At 44.3% G+C, this 21,482-nt stretch overlaps 1 protein-coding gene across 2 annotated transcripts in view; it reads right to left on the bottom strand.

Annotated features, from left to right (window-relative positions):
* Positions 1 to 7,090: 7,090 nt before the first annotated feature.
* LOC147627296 (HVA22-like protein i) overlaps positions 7,091 to 21,482 on the bottom strand; it is a 33,922-nt gene continuing 19,530 nt past the window's right edge. Inside the window, exons 3-6 of one of the 2 annotated variants that reach the window (XM_086815932.1) lie at positions 10,374 to 10,430; positions 10,233 to 10,296; positions 8,333 to 8,545; positions 7,091 to 8,086 (exon numbers count right to left, since the gene is read on the bottom strand). In XM_086815932.1, the coding sequence (XP_086672058.1) occupies positions 7,640 to 8,086; positions 8,333 to 8,545; positions 10,233 to 10,296; positions 10,374 to 10,430 (781 nt within the window). In that variant the 3' untranslated portion in view covers positions 7,091 to 7,639. The remainder of the gene's footprint in view (positions 8,087 to 8,332; positions 8,546 to 10,232; positions 10,297 to 10,373; positions 10,431 to 21,482) is intronic. The other variant, XM_086815933.1, reaches the window with a different exon arrangement.

Raw genomic sequence — 21,482 nt, 5'->3', positions numbered from 1 at the left:
TTTCCACCAAAAATATTATGCTTCTAGATGGCCAACAAGGACAACTTCCACTCTTTCACTAGACTCCAAAAAGTAGCATTTTTCTTTTTATCCTTAATGCCTTTTACATTCCATGTACATCCCCTTATCTCAGCCTTGTTGATCATTGAAGAGCTATATCAGGGACCATATCCATCTCTTGACTATCTTCCTGATCAGGATCAGGGTTCTGGGACCATCTTCTTGTGGCAGTTGCCCTTCCCCTTTTCAGGAGATTTATTTTGTGGTCTTCTAGCTTCTTCTTTGGTTATTCTAAGGTTGGTTTTACTTCAGGGTTTTTCAGCCACTTTAGTCCGACCCTCTTCTATACCCCTACTTCCTTGTGGATCCTGTACACCTTTCCGCTTGTCATCTTTGGCCTTGCTAACTTCCTTTTTGCATTATTCAGTCCCTTCTCTCCCTCAAGGTCCATATCCTCCTTAGTATCTTCCCTCTCTTTATTTTTAGATTGAGCATCACAGAACCTGGCTATGTGCCCAAGATCCCCACAGTTAAAGCAAGCTTCAAGAAAAGGACCAAACTTAAGGGCTAGATCAATTTTGCCAAGATCCCCAAGATCTACCTCTAGGGTTTTCGGAGTTTTGAACTTAGTGTTCCCAGGATATGCAGATATTGTTCACATGGCGGTCGGAATCCTCCACCTTAGGGATAAACAGAGGTGGGCCCAATGATTTTGCTAGCTCCCCCAAAGCCGGTCGGAGTGGGGGGAGACCTACTAGTTCCACAACCCAGAGAGGAAAAGTTTTTTTTAAAACTACGGTTAACATAAAAAAGGGGAGCGAATGGAATTGCATGAACCAGCTTGGGGCCCATAATTAGAGGATCTTTGGAGAAAATATCAGAGACAGCCTATCCTTTAGAGAAAAGGATGTTAAAGAATTCTTTCCTCCCCAGATAAAAAGTTTGCAGCACCACCTTTTCATGCAACATATCATCTAGCCATTTGCCAAGTTTAGCTTTGGAAGGGGGCCTACCAGAACAAAATAAAATAATATTGCACAGAAGGAGAACAGATTCACCTGCTTCTTTACCAGGGCTATAGAGACGTTGGGGGCCAATGGTTGTACTAGCGAGGGGTGTAGCCTGTTTGTTACCCAGTTTGTCTGCCCGCAGTCTCTTCTTCTCCTGAGTCTCCTCCTCTACTTCCTCGTGAGCCCTCTTCATTTCATGAAGTCTTCAGCGCCCAGTCACCCCAACTTTGGGCTTCTTGATCCCCCTCAGTCCCCCATACACTGTATCCCCATTCTGCCATGTGAGCTATCAGACTCCCTACATGCACGCACCCACGCACACCCCTACACCCACTTGATTACCGCTGTTGACGGCCACGTACCCACAGCCCATTACCATGCAATGATTTATGATCTTATGTCAAATCCTAGCTCACTCACCTCTTTACCCTTCAATAACTCTATCAAGCTACTTATTACATTTCTTGAACATCTCTCATCCCATCACGTCCATACCCTACCCCCACCTCTGGACATGATAGAAAGGCAAAGACTTGGAGGCAAGATCGCGGCCTGGCTGGATGTACTCCATATCCCAATTTAGGAATTTATTAGAAGACATTGTCCCAATTACTACAAAGAAGAAAAGGTATTAATGGACTTCAAGATTGCGAGTCATTGATGAGCAAGGACAACGGAAGCTCAGTAGAAACTTAATAGAGCAAGCTATTGCTTCTTCGCATCAAGGGAAGAGGGTTGAAAGCACATATGTGTGTAAGAGAGAAAGATAAGAAAGCCAAGTGTATATGTGTGTGTGACAATGAGAGAGAGACTTAGGAGAGAGATGTTATGTGGTTTGTGAGAGAGCGATGAGAGCGTGTACGTGTGTGTTAAAGCAAGAGGGAAAGATCTGGTTCCTCCTAGTGTTTTTACCCCCCATTAAATGCAATGAATCGTGAGTCCATGCTTATTTTCTTTTATGTACATGCATGTGTATGTGTGCATGGGTATGGAAGTGAGAAAGTCGAGTGCATGCATGCTTGTGACATAAAGGAAGGGTGTGTGTATGTGACAAAGAGAGCAAAAGATATGTTTCCTAATGTGTTAAACTATTAAATGCGCTCACTTGTGGTTACATGCTTATCTTCTTTTATGAATAGAAAAGAACAGAGTGTGTGTGCGTGTATAGAGAACGTGACATTTTCTTAACTTTCACAGATAATGACTACTCATGCTCACACAATATTGACTCTCTTCTATATCATTTTGCAATGATGGTACCTTCAACTCTTCCCCAACCTCCCACCACTGGCATCCCGAAGCCAAGTAACCGGCCTCTCCAAAATCTCATCACTGGCATCCCAAATCTAAGCAACTAGGCTCTCCAAAACCTCCACCGCGACATCGACACCACCAACAATCAGCAACACCACCGAGACCACACCACCCCTGGCTTATTGTTTGTTGCTTGAGCTTGATCGTGGACATGCAAGTTGGAGTCTTCAACCTTACAAAGAGTTGGCTTCTTGAATGTGAGAATTGTTGACCTTTTTGATGGCAAGAGTGTCACTAGCTAAACTTATGTGATATGCCTTCGACACCAATTAGCAACACCACCAACCACACCACCTTGGCTTATTGCTATTGCTTGAGCTTGATGGACATGCAAGTTGGAGTCTTCAATCTTACAAAGAGTTGGCTTCTTGATGTGAGAATTGTTGACCTTGTTGATGGCAAGAGTGTAACTAGCTGAACTTATGTGATATGCTGCCTTGGAAAAATAGAACCAAAGCTCCCTAGAATGAACTAGGTGAGCTTAGTGAAGATTGCTTAAATGCTTATGAGCACACTTGTCGTCGTTGGTGGTAGACCTATACTTTATTGTTGAACATAGGAAGAATGGTGTGATCCTATATCAAAGAGATTACCTTTTGCTACTGAAGAGCTAGTAAAGTTGCTACTTAGACTGATGTTACTTCTACATAAGCTAATCAATCCACCATAACCCTATGCATAGCCATGGCTCTAATATCATGTTAAATGTCATGGATCTAGGCATGGCTATGGAGGATCATAGCAAGTGGAAATTTCTATATTCAAAATCTAAGAGAGACATACATTGGTTTTAACCTCTCCAAAAAATCCAAAGCATCTCTATCCATCTAAAATCCTTGAAGTGTTCCAAAGTTTTGGACCTTTCCCTTACATCAGCCCAAGAGAGTTTTTGAAATCCAACTAAGAAGGACCATAACACAAAGAACTAATCTCATGATTAGAGATTAGCACTATGATAAGCTAATAAACAAGGATAATCTGAAAGCATCAAAACTAATTTTATTGCAAATTCTCACAATGAGTAAATGAGTAGATCATTTTATAGCTCAAAAAATCATCTCATGCATCATTTCCAGTGACATTTAGCATGCTTACCTATATCATCCATGCGACCAAGACCCAAGGCTCATGTACCACCCATGTAATATTGCCACACTTGTACCACCCATGTGGCCAAGACCCACGAATCATTCTAATTACATAAAGAATCTCTACCCTTTTCACATTTTCTCACCAACATATGACCACCCATGTGGCCAAGACCTAAGGCCCAAGACTCGTGAATTCATTCTAATTACATCCATTACATAAAGATTCTCTACCCTTTTTCACATTTTCTCACCAACATATGACCATGGGTTGATGCTATGGGCCAAGAGAGTGTCATACATATAAGGAGTTGGCTATCAAGAGAGCTAGATTCTCTACCCTTTTTCACATTTTCTCACCAACATATGACCATGGGTTGATGCTATGGGCCAAGAGAGTGTCATACATATAAGGAGTTGGCTATCAAGAGAGCTATATAATCATCCCATATGTGTATGGCCAAAAATAGCACCTTGGTCCTATAAGCAAGGCGTGGTCTCATAATGCGTTAAGCCAACCTTGTGTGGGCAACCTTGTTTGGGTCTCAATTGAGATTAGTCCTTGAGGTGGGTCTTTGGCTGCTAAGTTTTTTAGACTAGTACCATTCATCGTATGGGACACACATGGTGGTGATCTGACTATGAGTTGGACATGGGTTTCCTGTTGTAAGAAAATTTAGGAGTGGTACCTACCCCAATGAAGTTCTTTAGCTCGTGGCACTAGTAAACATAACCATTAAAACATAGACCTATTATGGTAGTGTTCTCTTGTGCGACTTGGATGTTGATGCTTCTCATTCTTATAAGGAAACTATACTAGTTGCTCTAACCCGCCATTGAGAACTAGATAGGGTTTGGCTTGTTTGAAATGTTTCAAAACTTTGAATTCTTTATCTCGACTTCTTTGGGATTGAATGAAAAGACTCCCAATTCCTAATTACCAAGAAAAGATGGTTGGATCATTCATGTGTAATTACATGACACCACCAACAAGGAGGGAGCTGTCGTGGAGCTCTGCACAATAGTATTAAAGGGCATATGCACATAGATTTGAGTGTGAGACTCTAAAATTTGTAGTTGACCTTGGATAATTGACTTAAGGATTACTAAACAAGAACGCAAGAATATTTGGGCTAGGCATTGAGATTACAGTTTTTCCAAGCTACAGATTGTTCAAAGTTGTCACCAAGTTAGAGAACTTGTATGACTTGCAAATTATTGAAATTTTACTTTTTGTGATGTGATGGAACTAAGTAACTGCAAGTTATGGTTGCATAGTCAAGTTTGGAACATTGTGGTTAAGAGATACATATCAACACACACATAGAGAGCCCATTTGTGCAAAACTTGGTCCAAGGTATACGTACTTTTGCACAATCTCCCCTCATTTGCAAAGGTCAACTATGAACCTAGGGTCTTGAACATGTCATGGTGGGATATATGAAAAGAATCTATCCAGTTAGCTTCATCCTTATGGAGGTGAGCTCTTAAGTAGAGATGTATGTTACATTATGGGCATGACTTGATGCTCTGTGGGCTAAGCAAGTGTCACACATATAAGAAATTGGCTATTGAGAGAGAGAGAGAGAGAGAGAGAGAGAGAGAGAGAGAGAGAGAGAATTATCTGATATGTGTATGGATAAAAATAGTACCCTAGTTCCATATTAGCAAGGGGTGGGATCATAACTTAAAGTGTTGAACCAACCTTGTGTAGGTGTGGATCTATACTAGCCCTTGAGTTGGACCTTGGATTGGTGAGCTTTGTAGGCCAGTACCATGCGATGCACAGTGGTAATCTGACCACAAAGGTGGTCTAGTGATATGAAGGCCTCACGGTATGGTGGTGCATGTCTTATCTCTCTCAAGTTCGAGGGTGGTTGAGAGCAGCAAGTCTATGCTCGGGAGGTGAGCCACCTATTGCTTTCCTTGTATGCTGTATGGATGTGTGTGCTCTAAATGTAGATGGCATCACGTGGATGTCACACTTACATTCAATCTCCAAGCAAATTCGGTAATTAAAAGGGCAGGGGGAGTTCACTTTTGATTTACAAAATATGCGGCTCTCTGGATAGGGTGTAAACTTTAAAGTTTAAAGGTGCCCCGTTTGTTCTCTCATTTCCCTAGCTTGGCACTTTAAGGGGAAGGTAACTTGCGTGCTTGAGAATCCCCGTTGATAACTTGCTGTGTGCAGGTGAGTGCGCCTCGTGTTGGTGCTAGCCGATGATGAACTGACATCCTTGGGCTGACAAGAGATTCGGTTGCTCTTACAAACTAGAAGACCACAACAAACCACGGACCATTCTGGCTGGCATACCTTGGCCAAGTTGCAAATGAGGTGCTAAATCTGGGCGCAAGGGGGAACAGGACCAGACATTCCAGGCCCCTAATGCCCTTCGATGTATCCTCTCTAAAATAGGCCGGCCATGAAGGGAGCTCCCCTCCTCGTTTTCTTCATTGTATCATAGCCTCATGAGGTGGTCGTCTGCTTGCTTTTGATTTCTCTACTAATTCCAGGACCTATTCTTGCAGGAAAAAACTGCATAAAAGGTACAATGCATATGTTTTGGGGGGGTGATGGTAAAGAATTACTCTCTCCACCATTTTGTGTCTCTTGTAGTGTCTTGCATACTTTGGAGAGACAGTAGATTATTACTCAAAAAGGAATTTGTCTGCATGCCTTGAGGTACAGGATGCAGGTGAAGTGTATTGGGGGATTAATGTAGATCATACTAAAGTTGTGGCCAAGATGCCATGAGTCTAAGATACATTGGACATGGCATACATGTGCGGGACAGTGCGGACTTTGGAAGTCCCAACTCACGAGAAACTGTGTACAAAGCTAGATATTGCTATAGTTTATGCATGTCCCAATAATTATTTTGGACACTAAGAGAGATTGTGGACCACATGAAAAATGGAAGTGCTTCCTCCCCATGCAGAACATGACTCTAAGCTATGGAGAGAGTGGACACTGTGATTAGAGTGATCAAATGATGGTGTTTGGTGCACCACATTTTTTTTCTTAAAAGGTCCATATTTGAAGACACTAAATATTTGTTTCCTTATTGGGCACTCATACATGCGCAAGTGTTCGGACGTGTGAAGGCTCAACACCCAACTCCACTTAACCCCACAAAACCACCAAAACCCATATTTTGGGGGGAGGGGAGGGCTTAAAATTTTATCGGGGGCTCCTAATCTGAGCTCCCCATGGCATCGCTATATCAGCCCCTCGGTCAAAGGGGACCTGAGACTGCATGAGTTCAGAGAGATTCAGAAAGCACAAAATTTAGTGTTAGCAGAAATTAAGCATATGAATGTCTGCTATGGGTTGATGAAGCTTTTAAAAAAAGAACCTCAATGCCATAAACAATCAGATAAGAATAGCCACCAAATATGTCAAAATGTTGATTAGAAAAACAAATTTGCACTTATTACAGGTGATATCATATTCTGATTCAGCATCCAAATAAAGGTCTAAATGTTGCAACCATGTCTCTAGGCATCTTAAATTCACTGGTTTCAACAGCTGGCTGCTCCTGAGACTGCATGAGTTCAGAGGTAGATTCAGAAAGCACAAAATTTAGTGTTAGCAGAAATTAAGCATATGAATGTCTGCTATGGGTTGATGAAGCTTTTAAAAAAAGAACCTCAATGCCATAAACAATCAGATAAGAATAGCCACCAAACATGTCAAAATGTTGATTAGAAAAACAAATTTGCACATATTGCAGGTGATCATATTCTGATTCAGGCATCCAAATAAAGGTCTAAATGTTGCAACGATGTCTCTAGGCATCTTAAATTCACTGGTTTCAACAGCTGGCTGCAACGAGTCCACATGGAATAACGCTGCTGTATTCGGCAATCATGTAATTGCCACAGTTGCATACATAAATCAAAGCTTTAATTTTCTGCTATATATCTAGGTCCTTTATTGTACAGGTTTTTGAAGAATATCTAGATCCTTTATTGCACCACCATCTGGATATGTACATTGGAAAACAGTGTTTAGATAAAACCGGCGGCAGAGATTGCAAGAGCTTGTCTATACAGTCCTCTTGAGAGTCCTTGAGATAGCACCTCACATACTAATCAAAAGAACTTGAAGCCTGTATTCTTTATATAATTGCACATATTTCATGTATGATCGGATGGGTCCGCTGTTCCCTCAAAACTACTCCAGATGCCAAACGATTGAAGATAAGTCAGTGTGAAGACTGCCTTTTAATGCTGAGTGCCAGACTGCTGCCTCCACCACCTAAATCGAGTCCCTTGCGCATGGTTGCTGCTTTTGTTGGAGTCTGCTGTACCACTTGACACAAATGCTGGAATCTCATTGGTATGAAGCAACTCGAAATCAGTTTCTTCCTTTTCCTCAGCAACTGAAGGTGCTGATGCTGCCACGATCGATTGTGCTCTTTGAGGAGACTGTGCTGGTGATGGCTGATGACCTGAAAGTTGTGGTGATCGCAGGTGCTGCCCAAGAGGCAGCTTTGTAGCTTGTGCTAGTGACTGCTGATAACCTGAAAGTTGTGGTTGGTGGTGCTGCCCACGATGCAGATTTGCAAAAGGTGCTACTGGCAGCTGATAACCTGAAAGTTGTTCTTGCTGATGAGGCATTTTTCCCCAGTACAGAGAACTAGGAATGGATGGGTAGATCTGCGAGCCAGCCTGAAAACAGAACATAATGTAGGTTCTACATGAATATTGTAGATAATACCAGTCCATTTGGGGATTCTTTAAAGATTCCTGCCATCGAATTGGCAAGGGTTGAACGGTGAGATCCTCCACCCATGAGGGACGGGGCAGGTTCATGGGTGTATGTTTATGTCTGTACAGACTCTCTGTTCTGTATTCCAATATGCATGCGTATTATATGCTTCAATATTTAACAAAGTTAGAGCCGTTAACACCTACCAGAACAGGTTGAGAAGCTGCAGGTGGCGACTGTACAGAGTTTTGATGTATTAGTTCAGAAAACTTCAGCTGCATGTAAAACAATAACTTGTTCCAGAAAATTGTTGATATCTCCAATGCCTGATTCCTCCAAAGGACCCAGTTCAGATCCACAACTTGTATATGTTTGGACACAAGTGGCTTTATGTATGTTTGGTACACATACTCGGTCCCCTGAAACACAGATCAGGCCAGGCCATAATCATAATCTTTAGTACAAAAGCAAACAACATAAAAATGATAACAAAATGAAAGTGTGGGATCAGGACAGGCTGATGCAGAGTCTCTAAAGACTTTATAATGTGTGAACTTACAGGTTGCCCGTGTGGCACATCCTTAATGTGGCCACATTGGGTGATAAATGAGCTACTAGGCCTCATTGTGTGGGTTTGCAAATAACGAACTTCAGGGACACTTCATTCTAGACCCTGTTGTCCTTGATTGAAAAACATTGGGTAAGCATTTTTAAGGGAGTTTGCGATCCCAGACAGTTGGCTGGATCCTTACACTTGTCCTTACAGTTGATTAATGGATGGAACACCAGGGCTTGCAAATGAGCACCCTTGGTGCCTTTCAAGCCTAACTCTTTTATAAAGCTATGGCTGGAAGTTCTTGCCCTGGTTATCAGTTCATAATTCATGGCTGATTTGGCTGAGAATAATTAGCACTCTTCGTGTCATTCTAGCTTTGTGCTTTATGAAGCTATGGCTAGGTGATCTGTTCTGGCCCTGGTTAATGGCTTATAAGGCATTGCCGACAGGTATTCAAGTACGGGGCTGGCTAACCCTATGTCATGTTTTTCTCTTACATTAAAATTGTGACTGGCTGCGAGTTCAGTGTCAGGTTCATAAATTAGTGTGTGAGCGAGCATGTGGATGTGCGAATAAGTGTGCGTGTGTGTTGTCAGGTGCACATTTTCTTGAGTGTGATAGCTCAGAGATCGAGTACGTGGCCGGATTCATGTGTGTGTAAGGGCCATTGTGCCAGGTCATTGTAATATTCATTTGCAATAGTACAAGTTTTTTGGTTGATTAATGTTGGTGGTGAGGCTATGTCGACAGCAACTGCCAGTCGTGAGATAGGTAGTTTTGGGTTTCGAAAATTTTCGATAAGGACTTTTCCATCACGAAAAACAGTCCATTTGCACGCCTTCTGAACTTTAGTGAGTTCGACACCTTTTTGCTTTAGTTGTACTCAGGTAAGCTCATCTGCAATCTATACCTTGGTTCCCTTTAGCTTCTTTGACTGCTTGAGAATGTCCGCCTGATTGGCTTTGGTGAGAACTGCATGATTGCCGATTGCTTCCAACTTCTTTACTGCGGACCATTTCCACTTTATAACTTGAGTTGCATGAGCCAATCCCTTCCACAAAACAAATTCATGTTTGGTTTCCTTGATTTTTGTCATGACCCCCTGCTTGTAGGATACTGTCTCCTGCCAGTCTTCTTTTACCTCCTCTTTCACCTCTTTCTTCACCTTGGTGATGATTTCTTCTTGGTTCTCAAGGATCGGACTCAACTTGTTTTCCAAAGTTGCAATGTGGGTGGATTTGGCATATTTAGTGATATACTTTGATCAATTAGGTAGGATGCCCACTCATTAGATCTCGTGGCAAGAGGAGGTTGTGGTGTTTGCCAGAGCACCCACAAACATAAGCTTCTTAGGCATTGTCCCTTAGTGTTATTGCCAAACCGTGTGAACACACCCTATCCTGTGTTCTACATTGTGAAGATATCAGTACAAGCCATCCTCTATGACTCTACCCTACCCATGCTGCAGATAATCTATGCGTTTTGGCTTTGCAAAACATCATTGAAAGGACAATTGGCAATTGTTGCAACATTTACACTGCTGAGTTTACCTCTGTATCAGGGTGCCACAGGTAGACTATGAATGCAAGCTTTCCCCCGCTATAGAAAGGTAGCCTGCAGTAAGAAAAGCAACACAGATTAATAAAAGTTTCACCAGTCTACATTCAAAAAATCTCAGTATGAGTAAATACCATGATACAAATGTGTCGGCCACTCTTTCAAAACCAGTAAATATGGCAATGATTATCCTGCAAACCCATGGTAAGACGTTGAGAAGCAAAGAATCATTCACATGACATTATACAAAAAAGTAATGATGCCAGAAGTATACATAATAAACCCAGGTGGGCTCCTTGTGCTGGGGGCTCAGCGAAGCCTACAAAAATGATTAGGATAAACTGGAAATCAAAACAGACTACAGCTTGCTACACGGGGTAGAAAGTAAAGAATGTTTGGTATGCAGGGACCCCTATTCATCAATAGCACAGCTGTTGAGTGTGGGATATTGAAATCGATGCCAAAGGCAAAGGTGCCATTCTTAGTTCAAATTTAAGTTATTCATACACAAGAAACACAAACATCTAATACAGTCATGGGGATTATGGTGCAACCACAAAGGCATGTGCCTTAGGGTTCTGTGGAAACTCCTTCCCTCTAGCAACCCTTTCAATTCGGATCTCATAATTAGAAAACCTCCCCCTCCCCCCTCTCTACCGCAGTTGGCACTTGTTAGTAGCTTGCACAAGAGGGACATGCTACATGTTGGCATTCCCACATTACCAGTTGATTTGATTCACATGGTCTATGAGAATAGCCTAGATGAAACTTTCTTGGATCTCTCCCTGTAAGAGATCAACCGCATCATCCGTCTTGACCTGGCTCGCCTTCACACAAGCAGGATATGGGGTTCTTAGCCAGAGCTTCACAAAGGGCTGCAGTGTTACAAAGAACACTTTTTGAGACTTTCAAAAGATGGTTTCATTGAGAAACCTGGATACTTATACAGGCACCTGTCCCATGCAATGAGGATTGCCCCTGTCCCATGCAATGAGGATTGCCATCGGTCAGCTAAGGGTGTGCTGTTACTGCCTTTAGATAGAATCTAGTAAGAGCAGAGGGCATACCCCGAGAGGCAAGGATTAGAGACTAAGGAGCACTACCTATTCAGATGCCTGTGTATTAAGAGATACGGGGGAGATTTTACTATTTTCAAGGAGGAAGTTGGCCCTCTAAGACAGATGATGTAAGGTCAAGCTTCGAGAACACCTTGGCTCCATTCAGCCTCTCTAGGATATAGTCAATCCGAGGCATCAAAAACTTGCTCTTAACTGTCAACTTGTTTAGAGAAAAGTCTGGAAGATCCATCCTAGTTTACACTCAATGATGACCTGCGCTTTGGACACATTCTAGAAAATCCGAAAAGTGAGTTGTTCCCAGTCAATATTAGGGTGAAATTTGTGAAACCACCGGATCCCTAAGATTATGTATGCTCTAATAAGAGGAATAACCAAAAAATCTCGCACAAATTATGTGCCCTGGATGACTAACTTAGCACTATGAGCCTCAAACTTGATGCTCATGGTCATTCATGTTGTAAATCCCTCAACCTGTTTGTCTACTGAAGTTAGAGGAAAGCGGGTCCGTCATGCAGCTTGTTCCGTGATCACATCCTCCATGCTACCGCTGTCAAACAAGACAAAAACTCTATGGCCACCTATGCAGCTGAAGATCTTGAGCAACTCATTGTGCTCATACTCTTGGTCCTGGGTGCCCTTCTACTTATCTTGGAGCTCCCAACTGACAATGGCACTAACCGTGGGGTTTGAAGAACTATGAGGTCGGGGTTTGCCACATCCTGACAACTGGGAGCCAGCGTGGCTCACCATGGACGTAGTCGAGGCTAGTGGTGTGGTCTGAGCAAGGGTTTTCTTCAGGCACGCCCTAGAAGTATGCCCTATTGTGGGACAATCAAATTATCGCCCCTCCTTCTTATATTGGTTATGCTCTTCCTAGTTGAGCTTACCACATGTCTTGCCTATTTGCACTTTCTAGTTTGGAGTAAGTTTTGGCACATTAGTTGAGTTCTTGGAGCTAGAGGCTCCCATGCTCTGTCTTGGGGAAGACCTCGTTGCCATCCACCAATCACTCTTTAAGATGCATTCCCACATTCATGAGCATGGATTTCTTTGTGAAATCCTTAGTGCACAAGACTATTTCAAATGGCCTTATGAATGCAAGTGCCTTCGTTGTGTCCAACTTTCCATTATAGCTCTCAAACTTTATGTCCTTGTCCCCCGACTTGAATTCTTTGGCCTTCTTGTTGTGCCGAGTATCCCGTCGCGCCTGTTCGTCATCTCCTTCGACATATCTATGATGACGGCAATGCCTAGATCTAGGGCTGTTTTCCCATGCAAAACCCTCCACTTGGGATGGAACTCTTGGAGCAAGAGCATACCTAGACGGCAGAGATGTCACCGGGATGGAACTCTTGGAGCAGGAACATACCTAGATGGCCCTCATCTCTTACTGCATGCCCTCTCATAACATCTGTTCGGGTTGCATGCCCACTCACATCACTTGCTCGGGTTGCATGCCCTCTCACATCACTTGTTCAACTGCATGCCCTCTAACATCAGTTGTTCGGACTGTTAGAAATTGTGCATCTCAATGTATTTGGGGAATACCTATATATGAGGTTTTATCCATTTATCTCCTTTTTAGTAGGTCGTCGGCTATCGGCTAGCTCCTAGGAATAGTTGGCCAACTTCCCAGCATCACTATAAAAGGGGCCCTCCCATATTCACTTGTTAATCATCTAAGCTATTCACAGGCACATGTTCTACACCATTTGCTAGCTGATATTGCCATTGTAAAAGCCTCTTGCTACATAACATGATGTTCATTGTCTGATGTCTCTCGGTTCTAACACCCTTCATTTTGAAACTTCTCCATTTCTAGAAAGTTTCCATTCACAACTATTTATACAAATCCCCATTCTACATTTCAAAAATTCAAAAGTTTCCAACAAAAAATAGCATGTGTATTAAAGGAGGAATGAAAATATTGGTTTTCATACATATGCCAAAATTTTTACATTTACTGAGAATACTAAAGCCTTTCTTTAGCAAATTTTTTTTTCCCTCTTAAATATATTTTTCATTGGTTGTGGAGTGTTCAGATCATCAGTGGCACAAAGGCTTGCTTGCAGAAGTGTGCTATTGCCGTGGATATGGGTTCCCTCTTGGAGGAGACATCTATCCTTGTTTCTCAAGAGCAGGTAAGGTTCCCTCCTAGTGGATAGGATTAGGCACTTGCTATAGTGCAACAGACAGGATGGTGTCACTGCTACTCTTCTGGAAAGCAGGTTCATTTGGCCAAGGATTGCAAGTTCAGAGGTACAGCCCAGGCCAGGACCAAGTTTTTAAAGACGGACAATGATCATATGCAGGATGATGACTCTGATACTTCTAGCGTCCCCAAGGCTGCAAAAGCCAGGGGACTTGGATGGTCAGCTTTTATAGTTATACAGATAGTTCTTGTCACTAATTTGGTCCTCTCACCAGGCTTGAACAATGCTTCACACACTATCTGGAACCAAGGTGTGAACGGGGATTTTCCACAGAAGAAAGCTGGAGCATTTACTAGTGAAGTTTGGCCCAAAAGATGGCTTGTGAGCGAAAGCAGCATGGGATCTTTAACATATAAAGTGACTTATAACATTTAAAAGATGGTGTGTTTGAACATGTAAATATGGACAGAAGGAGGCGCCTATGGCAAACTTGACCAACAAGTTTGGGAAAAGCATAAAAACAGGTATTTTAGGCATATTCAGACACTTTTGGCAAAAAGGAAAAAAAGCACAGGTATTTTGGGCTGGTCGACTCCTTTAAAAGGGAGGTGAAGGATGCGCATGTAGCAGAGGTGGTGGGCAGCAGTTAGTTTCTTGTTCCCTCTCATCGTTGGCCGTACAATAAGGGCAGCAGTCTTTCGATGTTTGCTGTTCGTGCAATATTCTCTCTCTACAGGCCAACTGCAACAGCAGCTTTTCTCTCGCTACAGGCTGACTCCAGCAACAGTTTTTCTCTCTACAGGACAGCTTTTTCCTTTACTGGTCGTAAAGAAGGGGACAGCAGATGGTACCTTTTTCCTTTACTGGTTGCTGCTTCCGGATGCTCCCTACTGATGTATTGTAGGGCTAGATACTTACCTTCAGTTCTTTCTTTTCTTTTCCAAACAATGTATCAGATGTCACATGGTTGTAACTTTGGTCTCATAGGTCACTTTGGCCTTTTGAAGACGTTAATATAACATTTCATTTCATTTTATTTCTTTAGTTCGCTGGACGTACAGAAGGGACAGCATGTTGATCTTTTTTCTGGCCATACAGCAGGTAAAGCCGGCCATACAATGTTACAACAGGCCGGGTAGCTCTTCTCCTCTCCCTTGCGCTGGTTGTACAGTGGACAGCAGCTGGTTTTAGCTCTCTCTTTCTTCAGCAGGCCATACAGTGGTACAGCAGCCAGGCAGATTCTTTTCTCTTCACCACTCCCTCCTAACCATCGATTCAGGGATTGTGTTTGAGGGTATCAAGGACTGTTTTGGAGAAATTTGGTACTGTTTTTGAGAGCTTTCCCGGGGCTGTTTTTGAGAAATCTGGTGTTTTGAGAGCCCTTCTAGGGCAGATTTGAGGCTCCGTTCTGAGGGCTGTTTTGGCACAGATTTCGAGGTTGGATTTGATACTGTACCAGGATATTGATCGAGGCTGATTTGCACTAGTTTGATTGGTACCCCGGATCTTTGAGCAAGTGTTTACTGAGCTTTGTGGAAAATCCGGTACCCACACCTTGGTTTATTTGTATATGTTTATTCATTGGAATAAAGCAGTTCCTACGGGGGGCCGGCCGTTCCGGCTCAGTGTTGTGTTCTCTTTGGCACTGTATATGGTTATTTCCACTATGTTTTCATATCTTTGTTGGCATCTCAAGTGTTTGTCCATTGCATCTAAGTTCCCGTCCGGTTTCATTGGTATCAGAGCTTAGGATTTCTCAGAAGCAGAGGCTTCCTTCCAACAATAAGAATTTCTTGGCTTGTGTGAACATGTGCTTATTTTGGCTGCTTTGCGCAGAAGGATTTTCTCACATCGATCATGCCATGATACATCCCTTTTGCATGTATGTGGATGGATCCCCAGGAAGGACTCTGGTGTGAGCCCACTGACGTGGCAAGAGAACATGTGTGGCTTTTGAGGCTTGACATGACAAAACATGTATGGCTTGTGAAGCTTGGCATGCCAGAACATGTGTGGCTTTTGAGGGTTGACATGACAAAACATGTATGGCTTGTGAGGCTTGACATGCCAAGAGAACATGTGTGGCTTTTGAGGTTTGCCATGACAGAACATATGGCGAGTGAGGCTTGACATGAAAGAACATGTGTGGTATCTGACGCTTGACATGACAGAACATGTATGGCTTGTGAGGCTTGACATGACAGAACATGTGTGGCTTATGAAACCTGACATGACAGAACATGTGTGGCTTGTGTAGCCTGACATGACAGTACATGTATGGCATATACAGCCTGACATGGTGTGCTTTTCTTACCGTACATGAATGGCAGATGCAGCCTGACATGGTGTGATTTTTCTCAAGACTAGCAACCCTGGTGCTCACTTCGTACTTATGTTCTAGGAAGGAGTCAACATCCGTGAACATTCAAAAAGCTGTTTATGGATTTATGGATATTTGGGACACAGTTGGCTCTTATGCATGTGTCTGGTTATTATCAGAGTTGACTCAAGATATGGATACAGTTTCTTGATACGGTTGGCTCTTGTGCCCGTATCTGACTTCGGATCGTGGATCTGGAATTATGTAATACTACTGATGGACAATGGATCTGCTATATTTGAAGGATATTTCAGTGGTATCAGGCTTATACAGTTGCGAACAACTGTCTTATAAGACGGAGAGGATGTCTCACCAATTTGGTCCTCTCACCAGCTTTGAACAACATTTCACACACTGTTTGGAACCAAGGTGTGAACGGGGATTTTCCATAGAAGAAAGCTAGAGCATTTACTAGTAAAGTTTGGCCCGAAAGATGGCTTCTGAGCGGAAGTAGCATGGGATCTTTAACATATAAAGTGACTTATAACATTTATAAGATGGTGTGTTCACACATCACTAAAGATGGGCTGGGCTTATTATTATTTTATATGGACAAAAGGAGGCGCCTATGGCAAACTTGACCAACAAATTTGGGAAAAGCATAAAACTGGTATTTTAGGCATATTCAACAACTTTTGGCAAAAAGGGGGAAAAAGCACAGGTATTTTGGGCTGGTCGACTCCTTTAAAAGGGAGGTGAAGGATGCGCATGTAGCAAAGGTGGCGGGCAGTAGTTAGTTTCTTGTTCCCTCTCATCGCTAGCCATACAGTAAGGGCAGCAGTCTTTCTCAGTTTGTTGGCCGTACAGTTTTCTATCTCTATAGGCCAACTGCAGTAGTGGCTTTTCTCTCTCCACAGGCCGACTGCAGCAGCAATTTCTCTCTCTCTACAGGACAGCTTTTTCCTCTCTCTCTCTCTCTCTCTCTCTCTCTCTCTCTCTCTCTCTCTCTCACGAGGATGCAGCATAGGAGAACTTGCATGCCACGAGTCTTACACGCGAGGAGAGAAGGCAAGAAGGCCTTCTATCGAGATGGTCGGGTCATCATTGATGGCCGGCCCATGGATTAGCGGTTTGGGGCCTATGGGACACAGACCAGGCCACTGACAGAGATACACATGGCAGTATGGAACTGTAATGGTTCACTATGGGTGCAGCCTGGACGACTGGAGCATGTTATGGTGGGGAGAGACATCATACTTCTGACAGAGACACATCAGAGCCCAGAGAGAGGGCTACCTCGAGTAGAGGGATTCCAGTGGGAGTCAGCATACAGGAGGACCACGCGCCAGGGTATCTCGAGAGGGTCGGGGGGAGTAGCAGTTCTATTCAGACGGGAGCTACAGGGGAGACTGAGTGGTAGCACAGGATCCAGAGGCCAGATACATGTGGATCAGCTTACAGCTCTCACAGGACAGGGTTATATACATAGCTCTATGTTACTTTTCTCCATCAGGATCCTCCTATGTCATGACAGAGGACATGCCATAGGGGGAGGAGACAGGAGCCTCGCCATACACTTGTCTGTCAGAGGAGATTATGCATTATTCTACACTAGGGGAAGTATTTCTTACGGGCGACTTCAATGCCCACACACAGAGCAGACAGTGTGAGGTGTATGACTATGATGACATGGAGATCCTCCACACTGTGGACCCAGAGGAGATAGGGGCTAGTCGGGCATCAGAGGACACTGGACCAGACAGAGGACATTATGGGGACCACTTACTAGAGTTGGGAGCCAGGCATCATCTCGTTATTTATAACGGGATGCTACAGTGGCCGGGATCAGGAGGGCTGACATGCTTCCCACATGGGGGTCATACACAGACCGGAGGCACGGTGGTAGACTACATTATGGGGTTTTTGGAGGCATCACAGCTTGTCACCTCATTCTCCATTCCACCTCGTCCTATTGGGGCAGATCATACATACTTGGCATTTTCACTAGCCGAATCACCAGTATCACCAGCCCCCCACATACCGACGCCACACACTACCATCTACTTCACACATGACATGGCAGACATATACATTGGCAGAGTAGAGGATGGGCTCCTACTCATGGATCCCCTGGCACCTATGGATACCATTACAGCCCAGCTGGCATCACTCCTACACACGGCTGCATTACAGAGCTTCCCACATCGTGTACACTCAGGAGAGCCTGCGAGATCTGGGACTATGCCCCAGAACAGATGGTATGATGACGAGTGCAGAGCCCTATACTCATGATTACGCATACAGAGAGCCTTGGGAGCCATCACAGAGCAGGAGTCGAGGAGAGAGATGAGGAGACTTACTCGCCGCAAAAGGCGGGCCTTCGCAGAGATACAGGAGCTAGAGATCTTTCATTTCTTCATGAGTAGAGATAGCCCTGTCTCATGGCGGCACTTCAGAGAGCCCCGAACACCGACACCGACACCTATTGCAGACCCACAGACATGGCACACATATGCAGAGGGCCTATACCACGCCCCACAACAGCCACCTATACCTCAGCCACAGGAGCCTCGACCTACCACAGCTAGCTTCTTTACCCACTCGATGGTACAGGAAGCTATCCGCCGCTTACAACATGGACGGGCCGCCGACCATATGGGCCTACACGGTGAGCATCTCATATATGCAGTAGATTCTTTGGCTCCTTTTCTTGCACACCTGTTTAACAGGGCACTAGCAGAGGGTTTGCCTGTGGAGTGGACGATGCACACCATTGTGCCGATTCACAAAACAGGGGATATGCTCGATCCGAGCAACTACAGGACGGTTATGGTTGGCCACGTGCTGGCCAAACTCTATGGTGCAGTGTTGGAGCAAGAGCTTAGCTTATATGCTAAGCGAGCAGGTTTACGCTCATCAGGGCAGGCAGGCTTCAAGAGAGCTTTCTCTACCACTGACAATGAACTCTATGGTGCAGTGTTGGAGCAAGAGCTAGCTTATATGCTGAGCGAGCAGGTTTACGCTCATCAGGGCAGGGAGGCTTCAGGAGAGCTTTCTCTACCACTAACCATGTATTCACTTTGAGATATATGATTGATCAGGCCAGAGTGAGGAAGAGAAAGCTCTATTGCTGCTTTGCGGATTTCCGCAAGGCATTTGACACAGTACCACGAGAGAGGCTCTTTCAGCGCCTGCAGTCACTTGGCATACCAGCAGATATGACATGGGGCATCTATGCATTATATGAGCAGGTTTTTGGGCAAGTCAGATGTCCAGGAGGTATGTCCGAGACTATTGCTAGCACCATTGGTGTGAAGCAAGGATGCCCACTTTCCCCCACGCTATTTGGGTTATACATTGATGAGGTGGCTGACTTCATTACACGGGGAGGCGGAGATGGGGTTGATGTAGCAGGTACCTCAGTACATATTATGCTTTATGCTGATGATATTGTATTAGTGTCTAAGTCTCCAGGTGGTCTATAGCAGCATCTACATGCACTCAATGATTTCTGCACACAGAGGGGTCTTACTGTGAACCTTGGGAAAACCAAGGTTATGGTCTTTCATACATCGAGACAGGGCAGGAGTCAGCTGACATTCACTCTCGCAAGACGCCAGGTGGAGGTGGTGACATCATACGTGTACCTAGGGGTTACCTTCTCTGCAGCAGCCACACGCTTCATCATGGGTTCAGCGGCCAGAGCTAGATTGACACGGGGATATACAGCATTGGCTATGCTAGAGAGACAGTGCCACCAGGCGCATTTTTAGGAGCCTCGGACGAAGGGGTGGCTATTTGACACATTAGTCACACCGGCATTGATGTATGGAGCAGCGGTATGGGCGCCAGGCCTTGCTACCCATTGGTGGACACAGATAGAGAGACCACAGGCCCTCATGATGGCATGCATGATACGCAGCAAACCGTCAGTACCTCATGACATTATCCGAGCAGAGTTTGCTGCGCCCCCTATGATGGCAGAGGCCATATTCCAGACTATATGCCTGCTAGACAGATTCAGAGAGATGCCACAGGACAGATTGTCATACAAAGCTTTTGAGGCATCTAGACAGCTGGCTTAGGCAGGAGACACAGGATCATGGTATGCACAGGTCACACATTGGTTCTCGAAGCATGGCCTAGACCATGGTTAGTTAGTACGAAAGGTACGATACGGTACGGTACGATAAAATACGGTACTAATTGGTACCTTAAAATTTTTTGAGGTACGATACGATATTAGTACGTTTTTTTTTTTAAAAAATACTTCCTTAACTTAAAAATTGTAGACAAGAAGTTACAAAATAGTAGAACCATGAACATAATGTCATCATGCCATTAGAGTACAAAATTGCTACAAAAGGATAGGCCAAAAACTCATGGCATGGGCGACCGCCAACATGCGTACATACATGATACTACATACTACAATACATCATCGATGGGCTAGAAGGAGATAGATGCCCAATGCCTAGAGAGCTATAACATATCAAAAGTCTACATCATCACCAACATCTGCATGATCATCAACATGATCACTACTAGAGTGTCCATCAAGAGAGTTCTCTGAAGAGGACTCTTCGAAGGTGGACGAGACACTCTGGGGATCATTCTCGCTAAGTAGGTTGCCATCATCATCAAACAAGGGCTCTCTAGGCAGTGGGGTATCATCATGAGGGGGCAATGGAATATCATCATGAAGGCGGGGATTGGAGCTCGAGGATCCCCGCCTCACATATGTGCGAAGGCCACCCTTTGCCGATGTCGAAGGCGGAGGCCTATGAACTCCAACTGCTCGGCCTTGGCCTCTTCAGTGACGTGCTCATCCCAATCGTTCCACATGGTGGAAACAACTGTCTGGCGAAGGGCGGGCCTCACATCGTATAGACGCTCCAAAACCAGCCACATGTAGGCAAAGCTGGTGGCCGATGGCTTCTTCAAGTCAAGCTTGCTATGCTCACGAAACATAGCAAGCACCTTCACCTTTAGCATGAAGAAGTTGACAATAGATGTAGCTTGTTGCACAATCCTCTTCACCCAGCCGAGCTTCGCCACATCCTCCATGAGTAAGTCAATGCAATGACTCGCACATGGAGTCCACACAATGGTGGGGAATTCCTCCTCAAGCAAGCGGCCCATGCGTCGACGATTTGATGCATTGTCGGTGATGACTTGCACCACGTTTTGAGCCCCAACCTACATGGTAGATAAATCATATGAGTTGAGGGCTTTGCACAAATGACAAAATCAGCCACACTTAAGTAAAATAATGCTTACCTCTATGATTGCTTGCCTAATATGGCGGTAGATAAAACTCCCGGTAGTCTTTCTCCCCCTTCTCCCAGTGTCAACCGCACGCAAGAAGTATGTGCCAAGCGGGCAAGACACAAGGATGTTGATAATGCCACGCTTCCTTTGATCACTCCATCCATCTGTTAGAATAGAACATCCATACTTCGTCCATGCGGCTCGAATCGGGTCAAGGGCTCGATCAATTCTCTCCTTCTCTTCATCAATCTTCCTCGTGCGCATAGCCGTGTAAGAGACCCCCGTCCACCCCTCACATGGGCCCACATTTGCAATCGCCGTCACCATCTTCTTCCATTGCTCCTTTTGGAGTACATTGAAGACAAGATTGCATTCAATAATGGTGCGAGCAATCTCTATCTCCGCAAGGCGTTGCCGCTC

This window comes from Cibotium barometz, chromosome 21 (genome assembly GCF_041138505.1).
Source record: "Cibotium barometz isolate CiBa-2024 chromosome 21, ASM4113850v1, whole genome shotgun sequence".
Taxonomy (NCBI): domain Eukaryota; kingdom Viridiplantae; phylum Streptophyta; class Polypodiopsida; order Cyatheales; family Cibotiaceae; genus Cibotium; species Cibotium barometz.
Note: the sequence above shows the minus strand (reverse complement) of the source record. Positions and strands in the feature narration are given on the sequence as shown.